Here is an 18,713-nt window from a genome sequence, read left to right on the forward strand (position 1 = left end):
TTTATTAGTATTTAAAAATCTTTGAGACAAACGGTGCAAACCACATGGAATACTTGACTGTGACTTCCTGGTAAAAGTCCTCATATTTAGGCAGACACTTTTCTAGGCCCTCTCTTTCTGCATTAAAATGAGCAATCATACGGAGAGGACACTCAGACATAAATCAAATCTTGCAATATGTCATCACCACTAAGTAAACTAGCGAGGAGCTTTTTCTTTTCAGCAGCTATTCAACACAAATACCATTATAAGAGTCATATTTGGAGAGATCTGGCGGTATGGCTGCACGGATTCTGGCTGTCTTACGTTATTATCAGTTACTTGATGCTCCTTGCATGGTTATAAAGGTTTTGTTAACACTTAACCAAGTCAGTAATTACCCTTCCACATTTCTAAACCTGACTTAAGTACATTTGCATCTGGTTTTGTTTAGATACTACCGGTTTTGAAACACATTTTGAAATTCAGATTCATACTTGACTAAGATGCAACTAGACTTATTAAAATAAGTCTATGCAACCATTTTTATTATTCAGTATTTTTACATATTGGCGCATTAATAAATTGCCATTATGAATCAAAAAAAATTACTGACTTCTGTCATCGTTTCAAATTCCACCCTGAAAGAGATAATCTCCAGGCATCAGAGAGGGAGGAGAGGAGACTCACCTGTTCCAGGGAAGTGCCGGACCTCAAGTGTCACACTGCTGATGAAGGAGGGGAGAGATGTGAGGAAGGGCCAGGCTTCCTGGGGCCCGGGAGGTTACCTGTACTGTGTGCCCCCCTTCAGGAGACAATAACAGTCAGTCTGTTATAATCAACCAAAGGGAGAAACGAGAAGGGACGGAAGAGACGGTAGAGGCAGCAAAATATATTCAAAATGCTGAAGAGATGGAAAAAGACAAGACAGAAGAGAAGGAGGGGGCAACGCATGTCAATAACTAATTTATTAATCACACCAGCTGTGTGATAAAAAATAAACCTGAGGTATTCTGAGTGGTTTAGAGAACAACATTTTCTGTCATCCAGAAATTATGAAAAATCCTTGATAACATTAAGTACTATAAATAAATGCATCTTCATATTGCTGGTTTTGTTCCAACTTTTTAAAAAGTAATAAAGCCTAAATTAGCACATTATGGAATAAGAGCAAAATGCATTTGCAAAGTTTGCAAAACATGAGGAACTCAACATATTTATTGCTGTCCACTTTATTCAATGTCCTGTGACATCATTCATTTGATAACGTGTTACTACATCTTTGCTATAAAGATATATGCACATACATACGCAGCATGGCACATTATATTTTTATAAAACCTTCCAGGAATATCAGAGAAATGAGATATTATACGAATATTAAACTACTGGAAATATGTTATTATAGCAACAAAATAAGTCCTGAGTCATATCAGTGTTTATACTTGAGATGATGTCCTCCTTTTAGACATGCTACCACTAATTTGAACTGAAGTTTAGTCAAAAGCATTTCAAGACTTTTGAAGTCGAGCGGCTCCAAGTCCTCCAGTAAAATGAATACGTTAACATGAATGGTAAAACACTATAGTGAGCAAAGTTCATTTTATAGTGTCTCAAAGTGAAAAGTCTTTTCTTATTTGCAGTAAGTTCCAGCTGCCAAGAAGCTGTATATTACATTCATTAAGGGCTCTTGTTTACTTTCAAATATGAAACACTGTTACTGTACCTCTGTGCACAGTTCTGGTTTTGACATCTCATTCTCTCCCATATGTTATAAATATGTTGTTAAAAAAAACTCAGACTTGTTTGCGAATAAACAAATAAAGAAAAGTAGAGTTTATTTTTACTTTTATTATTTTTCTTCCCACTACTAGGTTATATGTCTTGACGGTTTTCATCAAACACATTCACAGGTTCACAAGAGTTATGTTAATTACAGTGAACAGAGTATTCATGACACTTAAAAAACTAGACACAGTAAAGAGTAACTTCTTGTCCTCAACTTAAGCAAATACAAATGGAATTTACTTTATAAAATCTACGAGAAAGCTATTTAAATATACTATTCATTTTTATGCCTATTCCATTTTTCCATTTCAAGATAAATTGCTGAAGACAAACACGAATGTTCCAACCAGCAATACTGATAACATAAAATAACTGCACATTAACGTTGAAAATAGGAAATTAAATACTTATAAATACTTAACAATCGGAATACTCTTCTTGAAAAATTTGTCAGTGTTAAACAATAACTACTGCACGGCTTAGCGAGGTTATACTACATATACGTATATAATACTATTTCTATGTAACAAAAGGGAAGGTGGGAGAGTGACGCTGGTTAACAGCTGTGCTCGAACGCTGTTATGCAAGATTTCCTTAATTTAATTCACACATCTTTCCCCACCTTAAAATATACAGTGTCACCCATATTCTTTATCACGATTTAGGAAAACGTCTCAAGGCTCACAGGGTGACTATAACAAGAACCACAGAACATTTAATGAACTTTGACAATAATGTTCCTCCCTTTGAGAACAGCGGCTTCAAACCTGTTTTTAAACAGTTTTCTCTCAACACTGTACCAACAGTATATATTTCACAAAGGTAACAGAATGCCTTTACATTGTTAAAGTTGTGAGGCATTTTAAGTTGTCATTAGCCATTTTCACATTATTTCTTTGCCAGTAGACAATATCAATAAGCAGACATTTGGCCACAGAGTATGTCATGAAGCTACTCAGATACTTTGTGTAACACATATTTAAGGGGCGTTTAATTTACTGCACCACCTCGGGCCCCTTCTACATTATCAAGTGTTTGGTTATTGTTTTTAGGGCTGGCTGTGTTAAAAGCGTCGGCCACCAGGGGGGCCTGGCCACCTCTGGCCTCTGCCAGGTGGAGGGTGAGGAGGAGGAGAGACTGGTCCATTGTGGTAGCTGTGTAAAAGGATAAAATCACACATTGGATACTTGGCTTTGGCCACTAGGGGGCACACTCTGATAAGAGCAGCCAACTGAACTACTTCTGTTAGGGATGTCGTCCCATTTCAGTTACTGTGTCCCTAACAAACATACAGTGTAGTGTCTTTCCCAATGCCATTCTTCTATGCACTGTTCGAGAGTTTGGTTCAAATTTACAAACTACTTTAACATTATTAGTTAATTGTTGTAGTAAGAAACATTAGTTGGACAAACGGATATATAATTGATTTTATTTGATAGACAAACGACAAAGAAAATGTGATACTTATAGCACAGTTTAAGGTGAAATAAAGTAAGCTAAAGTGAAGCACAAGAGAAAAAGGGACAGAAATGACTGTGTGTTCAGAACCTTCAGTCTTTTGGCTGCATATTTGCTTTACAAAGTAAAAAGGAATGTAACTGTAGTCAGCATGTCTCAAACACTCATCAGGGGTGTTTTAAATCTATTTAGCGCTGCTAAAAAGCATACATGAAAAGAGCCAAGAATTGTAACTTGCAAAGCTTGAGCGTGATAGTAATATTCAAACCCTTACCCTCTTGGGCTGCGGGGGTGGAAGTGGCGTGGAGGTCCAGGGGGCAGCATTCCGTGACCTCGAGGGTGTGGTGGACGCCCTCTGAAACCAGGATGACCTGGAGGAGGAGGTGGATGAGGTCCATGCCTAGAGACAGAGAGAAACAAGCTTGTGTTGATGCAAATGCAGGATCAGTTGAGTGACAACACAGATCTACTCATTCAGGGCTGGTGATTGAAAAAGTCAACAGTGAAGAGATTAATTGCTGCAAAGTATGGCTCAAATGTCGAGTTACTCAGTTTACAGTACGAGAATCCGGAGGATCGTTCTGAAATCTTAGATAAACAACCTTTTATCAAGTTAATTTGGCTGCTATGGCTGTCTGTGCATATGATTGTGTGTGAAGTGGTCACCTATGCATGGGTGGGAAGGGGCCTCTGAGATGCATGGGTGGTAGTGGGGGAGGAGGAGGGCCCATGCCCATTATTCCACCCCTACCTCGATGACCTCTGGGGTCTGGATAGGGTCGCATCCTCCTCATTCCTCTGCGAGGGAAGGGCAGGAAGTTCAATTTACCCGTTAAAATGTGAAGCATGTCATTCTTAAAGACAGCACGTATCAAAGAGTATTTGTTTATATTTTGGTGGAAACATAATTTATGATCTCAAACCATTTTTTTAAAAACTCAAATACATTTCCCTCAAATTATTTAAAACCACACTATTTGTTTGCATTCTAAACAAATAATTACAGCAAAATTTGAAAATGTATACTTCATATCATGTACAATTCACGTCTTTACCTCATGGGTGCGAATCCATTCAGGGCTCCCTCTTTTGCTCGACCCCTCCCATATCCAGGTGGCTCAAAGCCTTTCAGCATGCCGCCTCGACCTATCCGACCCCCTCGACCACGGCTTTTAAAGCCATGACCCCTAAAAAATGTAAAAAATAAAAAAAAAGAGGAAAACGGCTGTTCAGTCAACTACAGGCAAAAGACAAACAAACATATGAATCCGTAAATACAGTATCAGGCTGTTAAGAATCATAAGACTGACCTAAATTTGTTGTCCATTAAGGGTTTCTGAGATTCTTCCTTGGAATTTTTGGAAGTTTCTGTCACCTTTTCTTCTGTGTCTCCATCCATCTGAAATATTTCAGGTCAATAATGATATTTCAATGAATTATTCTAATTTGTATGAAATAAAAAATATTCTCATATTTCCCACACTGACCATGAAATACATACACTACCCTGAAATGATAAAGATTTTGACATGCAGAAACTTTTTTTTACATTTACCAACTACACAAAGGAAAACATTGGGCATTTCACCATTTGAAAAGAGATTTCATACAGAAATAGTAGCTTCCCTGCAGCTATAAGGTCAAGCAGGCAAAAATGAGAGCCTTCATCCAAAAGATTTATCCAATATGAAGAAAAAAAAATCCTTCATCAGTAAATCCTTCGACAAAGACTTGAATCTTTGCAACTTAATTTGATATTCTGAACACTGGCATTAACCTGATTGCACTGTGATACACAGCCACCTTTAACACATTTTGCATTTCTGCCGCTACTCTTGTTGTATGAGATAGTTTTGTATAATATCACTCACTAACAAACATATTTAGGTAGGCTTGTGTCTACAATGTGACTTAAAAGCTGCAAAAATGTCCCTCAGCTGATTTTGGAAACATGAAACCTCAGTGTTGCATGCCGTGCATTGCACCATCACACATTAGACCGTGCATTTCTCACAGAGAAGCAGGTGACAAGGTTGTAAGTTAAGAATGGACCAGACAACTGTAAGTCAGAGCTGATAACGGGAAAATTATTAATAGTCCTTAAGCCCGGATCACTACTGTGAAATGCAGCATCTGTGACGCTGCTATACAGTGGAATGTGGAGAGCAGACTTTTGTGATTTAGGGGGAAGGACATTAAGCATGTAACTGCCACTTATTTTGGGAATTTGTATATTTTGAGTGATTTTTAAAAGCTTAACTGTATGTACATTCAAGACCAGTTTACAAAGGAGCACCTAGCTTAAATAAAGTCTGAAAACAGAGCAGTGCAATTAATCATCCCTTCATGAAGGTTAACTACACTTCAGGATATTGTGTATGCTGTTTGTGGTGTTGTCGAATTGTATCTCGCTGGACTGAATAGTTTATAATGTTTTATGCATCCCATTTATATCTTTATATGCATATATCGTAACCCTTGAAGCCCTAACCCTAATCTTATTTATTGTTCGAGTTGTGTTTAAGAGGTTGTTCATTGGGATTTTATATTACTGTAGCCCTGATTTTTATGTTTAATTTGACCAAATGTAGTTTATAATGTTTTGTGCATCCCATGTATATATTTATATGCATATATCTTAAACAGTACCTGTATATCTATGTATATCATCAATCATAGACAAGAAGCTGTAGTGACAGTAACCGTGCCATGGTGGACGGTCACGCACACATAACGCTACATTATTACAGTGTGTGTTTAAAGTAAATAAGCTTGCAGAGCCAAAGGCACGTCGAGCGTCATGGAAACATGTTATCCTGATCCCGAGAGGCGGGTGCAGCCATGCGAGCTCTGAAACATTGGGCTTGGACCATCAGAGAAACACTTGAAGTCTCTGCTGGAGCTAATGTTGAGCACGACTGGCAAAGGGCTAGAAGGGCCCTATCTATTTCCTGACGTAAATATCGCAACGCTGATTTGACATTTTGATATCGTGTTAAATTGTTGATTCGTTGTCAATAGTATTCATTTGACGTTTGAACAGACACTTTCCTAATTGAAAATACGACATAAATAACCGTAAAGTCAGGCATTAATTAGTCGTGTATAAAAGGGGCGTTCCTGTGGTTTACAAACGCGTCGGTGCTCCGGTGAAGGGACTTACTTCGGTTGATGATGGAAGCGAAGTAGATTTTAAAAGTATTACAATTCTCCTGCTAGCAAATACAAATAAAAAATATATAATATAAAAATGTAAATTGTACAAAAATTCCAAACCCCTTTCTGCAGCTCTTTTGCGGTTTGAGATGGCGGCTTCGTCAGACAAGACAACATCCCGAGTCTGAGATTTCTTTGCGAGAAAAACATTACGGGGGGTAACGCCCACCGGGAGGAATGCTGGTGTCTGATTGGCTACTTGCTGTTCTCAATCAGCCTGGGTTTGCTGTTTTGACAATCTGATTGGAGGAATCGGTTGACGTCCGTTCTAATCAATTGTACCACTAAAGAAGGTTAATTAATTAACTCGGCAAGAAGTTAAACACAAATCACAAAAAAATGTGGATGTTTAAGTTTGAACTATTTATGTAACCTCAACTGTGTGTCACATCCACAGTAAACTTGTTATAACATATATTTTACAGTAACACGATAGCAGAAGACTAATCATTTATTAGCTTTTCATACACAACACAACATTGATACATCATGCAGCTAACATTACTTTATTCTGAAACACACAGAAACAAAATACAATAGGTGTCTCTAAGTTCTCTGTTAACACAAGCATATGGGCTGTAAAAAGACATCAGTCAAATTATTTTTCAAATCCCTTAAGATACTATCAGAAAAACATATACACATCAACAAACAGCACACTAGTTTTCAAAACACTGAATTCATAACTCCAACAAAGGCCGCCTCATATGGGACATAACATAATTGCCAAGTGCCCGCTAAACAATATTTACATCAAGAAAACGGCAAACAAAGGACATATTTAATAAAATCAAATGATTAAGTTATCTCAAAATGTTGTATTTCTCATCAAATATAACCCCCCCCCCTCTCTCTCTCTCTCTCTCTCTCTCTCTCTCTCTCTCTCTCTCTCTCTCTCTCTCTCTCTCTCTCTTAAATTTCCAGATGAGAGTAAACCTGATGCGTAAAAAGTCCAATGTGTGTCCATTACGCGCGGCCCAGGATGTCTGAAAGCTTTTTGATGTATTCAATTGTGTATTTGAGGGTTTGTATCTTGGTCAGGGGTTGGCCTCTCTTGCTGTAGTCTGGCGGCAGGTAGTCACGGAGATGGTGCAAAGCCTCTGCGAGACTTCTCATCCGCATCTTCTCTCTCTCGCTGGCCTTCATGCGTCTTTTGGTGGACATCTTGGGCTTGCCCAGCCTCTGCGCCGTTGGGGTAGCCCTCCGTCCCGTGAAGCCGAAAGGGAAGTCCTTCATCTCCTGGTTCCCGTTGGAGTAGCTCATCTCCGGCGAAGAGCACATGGAGTCTATCGAGGACTCCGGTGAGGTGGACTGAAGCGAGTCCTGATCGTCTCCAAAAGTCTCCCACTCAGACAGCATTTTGGCGGCGACAACGTCCAGGTCCATGTTAGAAATATCCCGAGACTCCCAGACGATCGCGTGGTGGCGCGGGTGACATTCGGGGTGAATGACAGGCAAATTCTGTGAAGGTGATTTTGGCCAACGCGTTTTTATATAGAAGCAGATCTCCGGAGGTTTATGGGTTCACAGCTCAGGCGAAAAAAAGTTCAAAGAAAACCACAAGTGCCAAAATGCGACCTTCTAGAAGGACGTCGTTCGTTATCACTGTGGTGTGAATAAGGCTAAATAGACGAATAATGTGATAGAAAGAAAAATAATTAGATTCCTTTCGTGGGAAATAACTCTTTAAAGTCTGCATGACGACAATTACCAGTTTGATGTGATCTGTCTAATGAAGGCAGGAGGGCATGCTGTTTCACCTGAGAGCTTCACACCTCTCTGGTAAGTCAGGCCTGCTTGTGTCTCTAGTCTGGGAGATAAACCAAAAAATAAATAAAGAAATCAATAAGTTTCAACTAATCGTGAGTATAGTTGTTTAACATATACCAGAGCACAAAATGTACAGAATAAGCACCAATTATTGTCACAGTGTGATTCAAGACCAAATTATTTAATATTTGTCTGTTCTCTACTGAATCCTGACATTATTTTACCTTTAAATGTACACCTGGAGTGATGTTACTTATTTCCAATGCAGTTTTTTCTTGTTTCTTCACACACAAAAATGACATAACTCAATAAACTTTAGGAGACAAAGTCATCCTGACAAATTGTTCTATTTTCCTGCACTTATTGTTGTTATTCGGGTAGAGGATGCAGCTGTCCCCAAGCTGCTGCCAGACCTTTCATGTCTGAAAAGGTGTGCAAGGCCTCACTCATGATCAAGGGGAGCAACACTGGAAGGTTGTAAAACTGACGGCTCAGCGTCCTCTGTGTCCCTCTATGTGGAGTGCGTTATAGCTTGTCAAACAGGAAAAAAGCACATGTGGTGTCGTTACATGGTACAACATGAAAACCTTTTACCCCATTTTACATAAACGGTTCCCTTTAGGATCAGATGAATGGCAAACTTTGGTGAGAGAATAATATTTATTGTAACAATTTCATTATTTGGTCATTGGCAAAACAATCAGTCGAGCTTCTCAATACAAGCAGAGCATTGTATACAATCTAAAGGCACAGCTTCAATGAAATAATGTGAAAAGGTTTGAGCCAAGGTCCCATTTTGTGCATTTTATGGAGCTTTCAAACCACATATCCCTAATAATCATAAAGTAACACTTACAATTGTTTAACAGAAACAGATCCATTTAATTAAAGTGACAGGTTGTGTTTTTCTTGATTATTTTCTTGATAATTCTTCACAATTTAATTTGATTTCAACAATTGTTTTTTCTCGTCTGATTAGAAGTCAAAAACCCAAAGATATACCAGTTATTATACAGTTAAGACAAAGAAAAGCAGCATATTGTCATATTTGAGAAGCTGAAACCATAAAAAAACTAACGATTATCGGATTATCGAAAGAGTTGCCAATTAATTTTCCGTAAACTGACAACTGGACTAACTGTTGCAGTCTGTAAAAAGTAGACATTGAGATAAGACTTTTTTTAGTCAACCTCCATTTCAAAGGTTAAGAATAAACATTCAGATTAAACACATCACAGTGTACATGTTCTCGTCCATCATCCTGTTATCGTCACTGCTCACTTCAGGAACTTCAGCCTCAGTCTCTCTGCCAGTGGCAATGGACTCTCACTAAAAATAGCAGAGTCATCGCTGTCTAACACAGTGACAGGTGATGATGGAGTCTGAAGGAACACGCCACCATCCACGTCAGCTGGTGAGACATCCTGGCATCTGCTTTTAGCTGATAACGGTATACGGTTTACGTCGATATCTGCACTGCAGCTCTGAGGTTTAAGTCGTGGTAACTGAACAGCGTGAGATCTGTTTGCAGTTGGTTTGACTTTTTTAGGTTTCAAGGGGAAGTCTGAGAGGAAGCCGTCCTTGATCTTGTTCATGGGCTTGATTTGAGTTTTTCTTTGAGGTCCAGACTGCTGGTTTTCTGCGTCACTTTCCTCGCTTGATGAACACATGCTCATGCACACGCTCTTCTTGGCAGCCTGTGGCACCTTCCGGTCCTCATGTTGCCCTGGGTCAGAGTGGCTCCTTAGTGGTGCGACGACAAATGATGAAATGGCTTTTTGGACAAATTTATATTTCACAGGAGGCTTTTGGGAGCCGGTACATTTGTCCTTTGTCTTAACCTGAGCTACAGGCACCAACTGATGTTTTGAGCTGTACATTTTTGTTTCTCCTTTACTTGTTGCGCAATGCCTTCTGTCAGTAAGTGGCTCTTTTTTGTCAACAGCAGATTCCCTTCCTGATAACTCACTACTACCTTTACTAGGGATCTGGTCATTTGGTTTTGAGGTTTGAGAAGAAATGCGTTTGAAAGAGGCCAACTTGTAGTTCAGTTGTTTTGAGACCACGTCATTGCGTGCCTCCATCTGGTTCATTACCTTCGCCGTGTTCCTCATGAGCAGCCTGTCCCTCAGAGGACAGTCTATGTAGCACAACTCCGGAGCAGATCTGGAGTCGGCTTCTTTGATATCACCCGAGGTTTTCTGCTTTGTGTCTTCAGCCTCTGTTTCCCTGACATTACCGTCTGGGGTTTTGCTCAGTTTGTGTTCAGTGTTGTGATTTGTAGGTGATTGTTGAGTTGGAGAGGATGTGAAGGACAAAGCATCCCAGTCAATATCACTCAGGTGGAGCGCGCCGACAACAGCGGAGACAGACAGTAAATCAGCAGCCTCTGATTCGGTCCGAGGCAGAGGAGTGCCGGGGCAATCGCTGAGACTGCTGTCGTCTTCTTTTGACTTCAAGTTCTTTTTATAGTTGACCGGAGTGTCCAAAACCACCACTTCTGGTTCATCTGTGTTTGAAATCGCATGGATCAGCGTTTGTGTGTTTGTGTTGGAGGAACTCTGAAGGGTCATCTGGGCCAAGAGGTCCGAAATATCATTGGAGACCTCAGATGGCTTCTCCTTTTTACTTTTTGGCTTTTTCTCTGTAAAAAAAGATTAAGACTGGATGTCAGTGAACAATTAAAAGATTTAAAATGCATTTTGAATCAGTGAAAGGCGACTGAGGACATATTCACTCTGATATCTCTTTAGTGTAAAAGGATTTTTTCTACGCATTAGGAAGTGAAGCTCTCCCCCAGTCGTGACCGGGGGAGCGGGATACAACCTGCATAAAGTGACAGCGAGGCCTGTGAGGCAGACACCTCTCGGCTGCATCAAAGCCTTTGGTGTGAACCAGCCGAGCTGCCAAACTACATTTTCAGGTGTCATAGCTGCTGCAATAGACGGCCTTGAAAAACAAATTAAAGTACCAGGTGCCTTTGATCAGGAGCTCGTCAAGTCTGTGTGTGTGTGGGGCTCCCGTTGACGTGGATCATTTAAAAATTATATAAATATTAAAAGCACACGGCACTGAATGTTGTATGTTTAAGTGCTAATATGCATTTTGCATGCAAGTGAAAACGAGTGATTAAGAAGTGATTATCTTACTCTTGGTCTTGTTCTCATCGGCCAGAGCTTTGTCTCTCAGGTAGCTTTCCACCACCTCTGGGTAGGCCACACGGAAGAGAGACTCTTCCTCCACCGTCCTCACTTCATGTCGATCCTCTGCAGGCCGATCGTCAGGAAACACGTAATGTTCTGGAGAAAATAAGAAAATAATGATTTTGAGTATTGTTATTTTAAAATGTACACTCATTAATGTAAAATACACATTTAAGTCAATTATGTAATAATTTCAGTATTAATTTTAAATCCTACAATACATGAAATGAGGAACATCAAACTAAACAAGCTGATTGAGAGTTTCTCAGGCCGGTCATGTCAAGCGGGCTTGTTAGTGAAGGGGACTTTGATATGACAGGTTTCCCAGCCTGCAGGAAGCCAGTTTAGCACCTTGTGGCTGTTGTAACTGATCTGTCACCTCTGAACCCAACCTCACAGCAAGTCACTAACAGACAACCCGGTGTCACTCATCCGAGGGGAGGTTTACTAAAATATCACAATCTTCTAATATGAGAAAAAGAAGACAGCAATAAATGTTCATGGGATTTATACCGACCTGGTGCGCTCCAGATGACCTCAAAGCAAGCGACGGCATTCCTCACCCTTGGTTTCAATATTCTTTCGAAGGAAAATGCATTGTTCTGTGTTATGATTGCACTGAAATAACGTTTTTACTACAACAATGCCACTCAAGCAACACTGTTGTTGTTGTTGTTGTTGTTAAAACTACCTGAGGGGCTTGATTTGGGAGGACATTTCTCTTCCATATTTTCTGTTCATCAACTCTGCATAGGTCATCAGGACTAAAACCTTTTCACTGGTGTAATGCTTTGGCCACTCCATCTTGTCATTGGCAAATTTCTGAAAAACACAAATTTTAACATGCAACTAACTTAAAAATACAAATAATTTACTGAACAAGTCATATAAATGAATAAATCCATTACCTGCATCAAGAGAATGTTTGGTTGTCTCCTCTTAAAATGTGACACAGGCTTATCCTTTGAAATTAGAAACTCATGAATGATCTGCAAAATGCAATTAAAGTGTTAAAAACCATGTTGTGAAGATTATTATAGGACTGAAGAATAACAAACTATTGCAGATAAAAACCACTGTACCTCTGTGAAAGGGAACTGTTGACTTGCCAGGGTTTTCCTAAAAGATAAATGATACACTAAATCAACAGATTACACAGAACATGGAAACCATAATTAAAAATTATTACAACAACAAACTCAAAGCCTGTTGACCGAGAGTACAAAACCCAAAGATATCAAGTTTACCATCACTGAATAAAACTAGAAAATATTCACATCAGAGTTGCTGCAAATAACTCACATTTTTGGACAATTTAGCTAAAATATGCCTTCACGGAAAAATTGCAAAACTGATGCTGATTACCTTTTTGATATTTATTGAATTAAAGTAATTTAAAGCATTATAATCTATTTCACCCCCGTCAGACCGAGAATGATCCTTGATAGTTTGACTATAATACTAGTCTTGATCGTCTATTTAGTATCTTGCCTTTTTTTGTTTGCTATTTTTGTAAAGCCACATACTTTCTGATATTTGCCTCAAAAGACAAGTCCTGCCGAGCCTGTTCGTAGTGGTGCCAGTCACAAGGACACTGGTAGTCGAAGTCCTGAGGTTGACAGAAACGTTTACTGTCGCAGAGCACACAGCCGCCACGTTCATGTGCCTTTGCTGAGCCTGAGAAAGGGAGGGGATTAAACAGAATTAACATTTATTAAAACAAAAGAAGAACGAGTAGACAAACAAAAACAATCCAACACACAACTACGACTTGGGTATAAAGTCAGACGCATATTCAGACGAACGCATACCTCACATATGTGTATGTTTTAACATTTAAATGGCTTTAGATCAGCCATATGTGAGACTCCTGAGGGACTCCACCCCCCCACACACTCACCAGGATGTCGACATATGTTGCAGTGAGGAACCTTCTTTATTCCCTCAAACACACCTGCATTCTCCTCCTTCCACTGCATAAACCTGAGGTGATCAAAGACAGCTTACAAGTACACAAACAGAACACTACACACACTGATTATGGGAGGCAACAAAAACATACTGCGAGTGTACAATCAAGCAGCAAGAAAATAATCTACGTTTCCTACCTCTGCAGAAGTGTTTGTCCTTTCAGCATCTGGATAAGCCTCACCACTTGCTCTTTACCAACACCTAGGATGCCCTTATGGAACAAGGACATTGTACAGTTAACATAAGTTATTCATATTGGGGATTTTGAGAAATTTCTGATTAAGATGTCCTCCGTACTTTAGGAATATAATCACAGCCAAGGAGGATGGCCAGACCAACTAGATTCTCTCTGGGGAGACATACCTCTGTTTGGACCCTGGATGTCCTGTAACAGTCCACTTGTGGGTCCTGGGGAGAAAAGGGAGAAACCTTTTAAGAATCAAGGCATCAGTAGAATAGAAAGAATCGCACATGCAGATAGAGACAGTTATAATGAAAGGCAGGGCTGCAGCTCACAATAATTCTCATTATTAGTGCATGATTTATTGATGTAATTGACTAAATAAATGTTAAATGTGGATAATAAGGTACCATAATCTATTTCATTAGGTTTCTTCTTCGATTTGACAGCAGCCAAATGGATATGGAAGTGAGAAAAGTGACCATGTATTCGCTGTTATCATTGCATTTGAAGTTGTACTCATTTTAATGTATTTTACTTGATTAATGCAACAAAATACTGATGATAAAAAATGTAAATGCATTAATGATCTTGACTTGAATTTATTTCAATTTTTTTTAAAGATTTTGTTAGTACCAGGCTGAATTAAAATTGCTACACTTTAACTTCATAACCAAAAATAAGTACTTAATATACATTTAAAAAAATAGTAGTCATCTACTTAATCCCTATTGCTTATTGATGTATGAGTCTTAGGGATGCAATTAAGAACACAAGTAGACATAGAATACAGCATTTTCTTCTGGAAATCCACAGGGAATTTGTGTTGTATTTTAGCATAATTCTGAAAGTAAATGCAGGTGCCCAAGTGTCCCCAGAACAGTTAGAAATTAAAACGCCTTTTGAATGAGCACTGCAGGACATTTACTCAAACTCCAGTCCAGAGATAAGAGATTACATTAAACTTTCTCCAGACTTTAAACTTTCACAAACATACTTTACTGTTCATGTTAAAGTTCCTGTAGACAGTCTGCGCTCCATACAAGAAGGCATCTCCATCGTTAGTGATGCAGCCGTCCACCAGGCCCTGTGAGTCCAGGTAGGCACACATGGCCTCCGCCTCCCCAGCAGCCGTCACCCAGGGCAGACCCAGATAGTCCAACATGTCTGCACACTGCAGATATTAGAGAAGGACAAGAGTGCAAACAAATTAGTTTTTTTATGGGACTCTGAAATGCAGGCGAGTGAGCTGTACTCACCTCTCGAAGTACAGCGTTAAAGCGCCCTCTGTTGGTGTTCATTGTCTTAGAAACAGAAGCCTTTTTGAATCCTCCATATCTTGTTTCTGCCCTCTTGCTCATGGTTTCTGCTTTCAGTTTAGGGGCTTCTCCTTCCATCACAAAGACCAGCTTTACTCCCATGAGGGTGAGGGATGACGCCCTGAAAAATAAATTCCTGGACACAAAAGGACAGTCTTTGGATAACCGCTGACCAGCGGACGTACAAAAAGATAACGTTACTAACATAACGAGGAGTCTATTAAAGAGCACTGTGTGACGTTTACCTCAGATGGGGCTTGGTAACTCTCCCCATCATCGCTTGGACATGCTGGGCCTCGCACACCCATAAACTCAGGTCCACTGCCAGAGTCATTCCGCTCAAACTGTACAGCGGCACCGACTCACGAACCGGCTCCACAATGGACCACAAGTCGTGAACTCCCATATCCGCCCCGAACGACTCTTTAGTTGATTTAAACGAGGCCGTATGTAGAAAACGTGAACGCTAAACAACACAAACACAACAGAACAACGACAAGTGTTCAAACTGTGGCGCCATTGGGTCCCGTTCCAATTCGTTGCGTAGCTCTTTGTTACGCTGCCTTGTTGCTGTACTAATTGTATTGTCATGATGTAAAAAAATAAAGTCAATTGGGTGTTTAAATTGAAAATGTGTCATCACGAGGGTTTTTTGACATTATTGTAGCACCTATAATTTCAATTCACTTAATTATTTCGTGAGCAAGGTAGAAAGAAAGGAAACAGTCTCTTGAAGTCGGTCGAAGCCAGACTTTTTGAAACGTGGACGTCATATTAACGCGCCTATGAATGCCCGTTGCTATGGAGACAGGCTCCTGTCTTCAGGCCGTTCAGACGGAAGACGTTTTTTTTTTTCAACAATGGACTCAACATTACAACTCGAAATTGTCGGCTTAATCAAATACCATAACTTCTGTGTTGCCAGAAGTATTGCGGAGGTAAAGTGTTACTTTCTTCGTGTTATTTGGCATATTTTGACCTGAACGTTATTAACACTTTTATCCTTTGATTATGCAAAACAGGGACTAAAACAGAAGTTTCCGAAGGAATTTCTTGATCCAAAAATTCTACCACTACTGGAATTCGACTGGCACACATATCTGTCCCAAAAGAAAAGGGTAAGTCGTCAATTCGTTTAAAATCCAACCATCAAGCAAATTGTTTTTGGGCTGCAAATTGATGTAATACACTTTTAGTAACTCTTCAACTCTAAAGCAGAGACAATAGGGACCTTTGCCGTATTTTGTGTATTTCAGATTGTTAAATAAAGACATCCATACATAAAGAGCAAAACTGCTGTCCTTGCAGGGATTGAGTGTTGTAAGGAGAAAAAATATATACTTCAAGAGCAACCACATATTAGACAGAAGTATGGCCTGTGTCAGTGTTGCATTACTGGGTATTTATATTATTATTAAATTATATGACTATAAATCGTGCATTGTGTAAGATAAGATAAGATAAGATAATTCTTTATTTATTATCTCTGCAGTGGGAAAAGTTAAGCAGCAGAGGGTGAAGTGCAAATGGGACTTAATAAAAAAGAAACTAATATCAAAACAAGTATTAGAAATAAGCAAATAAGCAATAAAAAAAACAGTAATAAAAGACAGCAAATGTTGTAAGTGGAGCTCATTATATTTATCTTGTACACTGCTGGGCATTGCAATTTATTGTCTTATATACAACCCAAATATGAATACATTAAATACTCAAGTAAAGTAAACAACAATTGTTGATTAAATATGTGTGTTACTTTCCACCATTTCTGTAGATTGTGTAAGCTGCAGCTGCTCGCTGAGGGTTATGATGCTCTACAGCTAAACACACAGACACAACACAGCGCTGCTGACGTTATGGTTATTCTGAAAGGCTGAATCACAACACATCTGTTGTTCACTCCTTTGTGACTCAAGGAGCTGCGCGGTGACGTGTGGCAGTACTCCAGCAGTCTGATGTGCTTTCTGAATGGCCTTCTCCTTGGGAATGAGAAGGATCTCGCTTGCTGGGCCGAGAATCAGTGGAGTTTCTCTTTAACACAGCCAGAGGATTTCTATATGGCTCTCACTGAGGACTACTACACCAAACACCTCCAGAAATATGGGGCAAGTCAACACCATTGACACACAAAAAAATGTAGGTTAAAGAAATATAGATCAAAGGTTATTTTCTATTAGTGGTGGGTATCAGGATCATTGACATCTATACATGAGAGGAACATTTGCAAATAAAGCTTCCGTCACAGTTGCAGTCATTAGTGGCGCTTCTTGATAAATATTGTTCTCTAAAAATAATTTATTCTTCATATTTCTTTGACCTTGAAACGTTAAAATAAAACAAATACACATGTCGGTAACTTTTTTACAGCATCAGTTTGTCTTCATGGACATTGAAGTAGCAGGAGAGGACGTGGGGAAGTTATTGTTTCAGGTGAGGCACACATTCATTTAGTGTCACATTGCTTGCACATACCACCTGCATTACCTGACACCTCTGACTTTAGCAAATAACCTTCATAACCCAGTTTGACAGAAAATTAATAGGTATTGCTAAAATTGCTAATACAAGAAACTGATTAGCATTACAGAATAGGAACATGTTAACAAGGCACATTGTCATCCCTCTTCTCAGCTGTTCTCAGATGTTTGTCCAAAGACATCAAAGAACTTTGAGGCTCTGTGCACAGGAGAGCGAGGTCTGTCGCAGAGCGGCCTCACACTTTGCTATAAGGGCTCAATGTTTCATCGTGTGGTGCCTAACGGCTGGGTGCAAGGTGGAGGTATGGTCCACATTTGTCAGTAACAATATTAAAAACAGGTAGCTGATTTTAACATACCAATTAAAAACAATTAGAACAGAGTTGTATAGTCCAACGTCAGCATCAATGTAGTTTATCTGATTTACATTTGTAATGCATAATTGGAGAGATGGGAAATATATAAAATAAATTGTAATAGGACTTTCAACTCTGTTTCCATGAAGTGAAATAAGCAATGAATTTCTCTAACTTCCTGTCCACATTACTCATTACAGCCCAACCCATGTTTAGATTATGACAGCACTTCAAGTCGTCAGCAAAAATATTGTGAGATTGAGGAAGTGAATTTGTCCCACTGTGGTATAATTACATAATATATCTTTCAATTTTGCAGATATTTCTCCAGAAAGTAGAGGTGATGGAGGAGAGTCAATCTATGGACCGACATTTGAAGGTAAAAAAATATATACACTTTCCAACTTAACAGTATTGCCATGAAAACCCACTGCATGTTTGTATATTAGTAGATTTCAGCGTAAATTCACCTCAAAGTGTGTCCTTTCTCCCTTGAGATGAGAGCTTTGCCATATCCCACACCAGACGGGGCACTCTAGGAATGGCCAATAAGGGTCCACATACGAATGGCTCCCAGTTTTACATCACCCTGCAGCCAACACCATGGATGGACAGAACCTATGTTGCCTTTGGGTTTGTATCACACCTATTTAATTACCCAATGCCGCAATATCTCAGGTCTCTCATACAGTTTTGCTCAGTCCTAATGTCTTTATTTTCTATTCTAGTCATGTGGTTGAGGGTGTCGACATCCTCAGGAGATTAGAAGAAGCTCTGACTTGCAATGAAAGACCCAAATATGACTGTAAAGTTACAGATTGTGGTGTGTTGAAGTTTTAAGTTAAGTGTGTACATTTTTATTTGTATTTTTTTCTTGAAATCAAATAAACCTAAGATACATACAACTGGCATTTGCGTCTCTTTTGGATGTACCTTTAGCCTTCTGTTTATACTGTGCATAATTAAAGTATGTTTTGTGTCTTCAGGTTGTCAGC

At 39.3% G+C, this 18,713-nt stretch overlaps 4 protein-coding genes across 7 annotated transcripts; 1 reads left to right on the forward strand and 3 right to left on the reverse strand.

Moving 5' to 3' along the window:
- Positions 1–11: 11 nt before the first annotated feature.
- Positions 12–6,570, reverse strand: si:ch211-51e12.7 (uncharacterized protein LOC336335 homolog). 3 transcript variants are annotated; one of them, XM_068576473.1, is made up of 6 exons: positions 6,502–6,570; positions 4,536–4,624; positions 4,281–4,412; positions 3,892–4,023; positions 3,500–3,625; positions 12–784 (listed from the first exon to the last, which is right to left on the reverse strand). In XM_068576473.1, the coding sequence occupies exons 1-6, from the start codon at positions 6,556–6,558 to the stop codon at positions 700–702; spliced, it is 621 nt and encodes a 206-aa protein (XP_068432574.1). In that variant the 5' UTR covers positions 6,559–6,570; the 3' UTR covers positions 12–699. The 3 variants fall into 3 exon arrangements, with proteins under 3 accessions (XP_068432574.1, XP_068432573.1, XP_068432575.1); XM_068576472.1 differs by lacking the exon at positions 12–784 and adding an exon at positions 1,811–2,921; XM_068576474.1 differs by lacking the exon at positions 12–784 and adding an exon at positions 1,811–2,921 and having other exon boundaries at positions 6,389–6,565.
- Positions 6,571–7,407: 837 nt separating this feature from the next.
- On the reverse strand, positions 7,408–7,848 carry msgn1 (mesogenin 1). The gene has a single exon (XM_068577650.1). The coding sequence runs from the start codon at positions 7,825–7,827 to the stop codon at positions 7,408–7,410; it is 420 nt and encodes a 139-aa protein (XP_068433751.1). The 5' UTR covers positions 7,828–7,848.
- Positions 7,849–8,886: 1,038 nt separating this feature from the next.
- LOC137786055 (flap endonuclease GEN homolog 1) lies at positions 8,887–15,565 on the reverse strand. Its single transcript, XM_068577694.1, has 13 exons — positions 15,131–15,565; positions 14,826–15,021; positions 14,564–14,740; positions 13,683–13,793; positions 13,523–13,596; positions 13,315–13,397; positions 12,941–13,091; positions 12,497–12,533; positions 12,323–12,403; positions 12,106–12,236; positions 11,932–11,993; positions 11,361–11,510; positions 8,887–10,855 (listed from the first exon to the last, which is right to left on the reverse strand). Exons 1-13 carry the CDS (start codon positions 15,289–15,291, stop codon positions 9,489–9,491), a joined length of 2,781 nt encoding a protein of 926 aa, XP_068433795.1. The 5' UTR covers positions 15,292–15,565; the 3' UTR covers positions 8,887–9,488.
- Positions 15,566–15,693: 128 nt separating this feature from the next.
- ppil6 (peptidylprolyl isomerase (cyclophilin)-like 6) lies at positions 15,694–18,623 on the forward strand. Of its 2 annotated transcripts, XM_068577696.1 has the most exons (8): positions 15,694–15,823; positions 15,908–16,003; positions 16,802–16,990; positions 17,253–17,315; positions 17,517–17,664; positions 18,038–18,097; positions 18,216–18,351; positions 18,447–18,623. In XM_068577696.1, exons 1-8 carry the CDS (start codon positions 15,746–15,748, stop codon positions 18,556–18,558), a joined length of 882 nt encoding a protein of 293 aa, XP_068433797.1. In that variant the 5' UTR covers positions 15,694–15,745; the 3' UTR covers positions 18,559–18,623. The 2 variants fall into 2 exon arrangements, with proteins under 2 accessions (XP_068433797.1, XP_068433796.1); XM_068577695.1 differs by having other exon boundaries at positions 18,216–18,623.
- The last annotated feature ends 90 nt before the right edge of the window (positions 18,624–18,713 follow it).

This window comes from Clinocottus analis, unplaced genomic scaffold (assembly GCF_023055335.1).
Source record: "Clinocottus analis isolate CAN_PGR_092001 unplaced genomic scaffold, fCliAna1.0.p SCAF_15, whole genome shotgun sequence".
NCBI lineage: Eukaryota > Metazoa > Chordata > Actinopteri > Perciformes > Cottidae > Clinocottus > Clinocottus analis.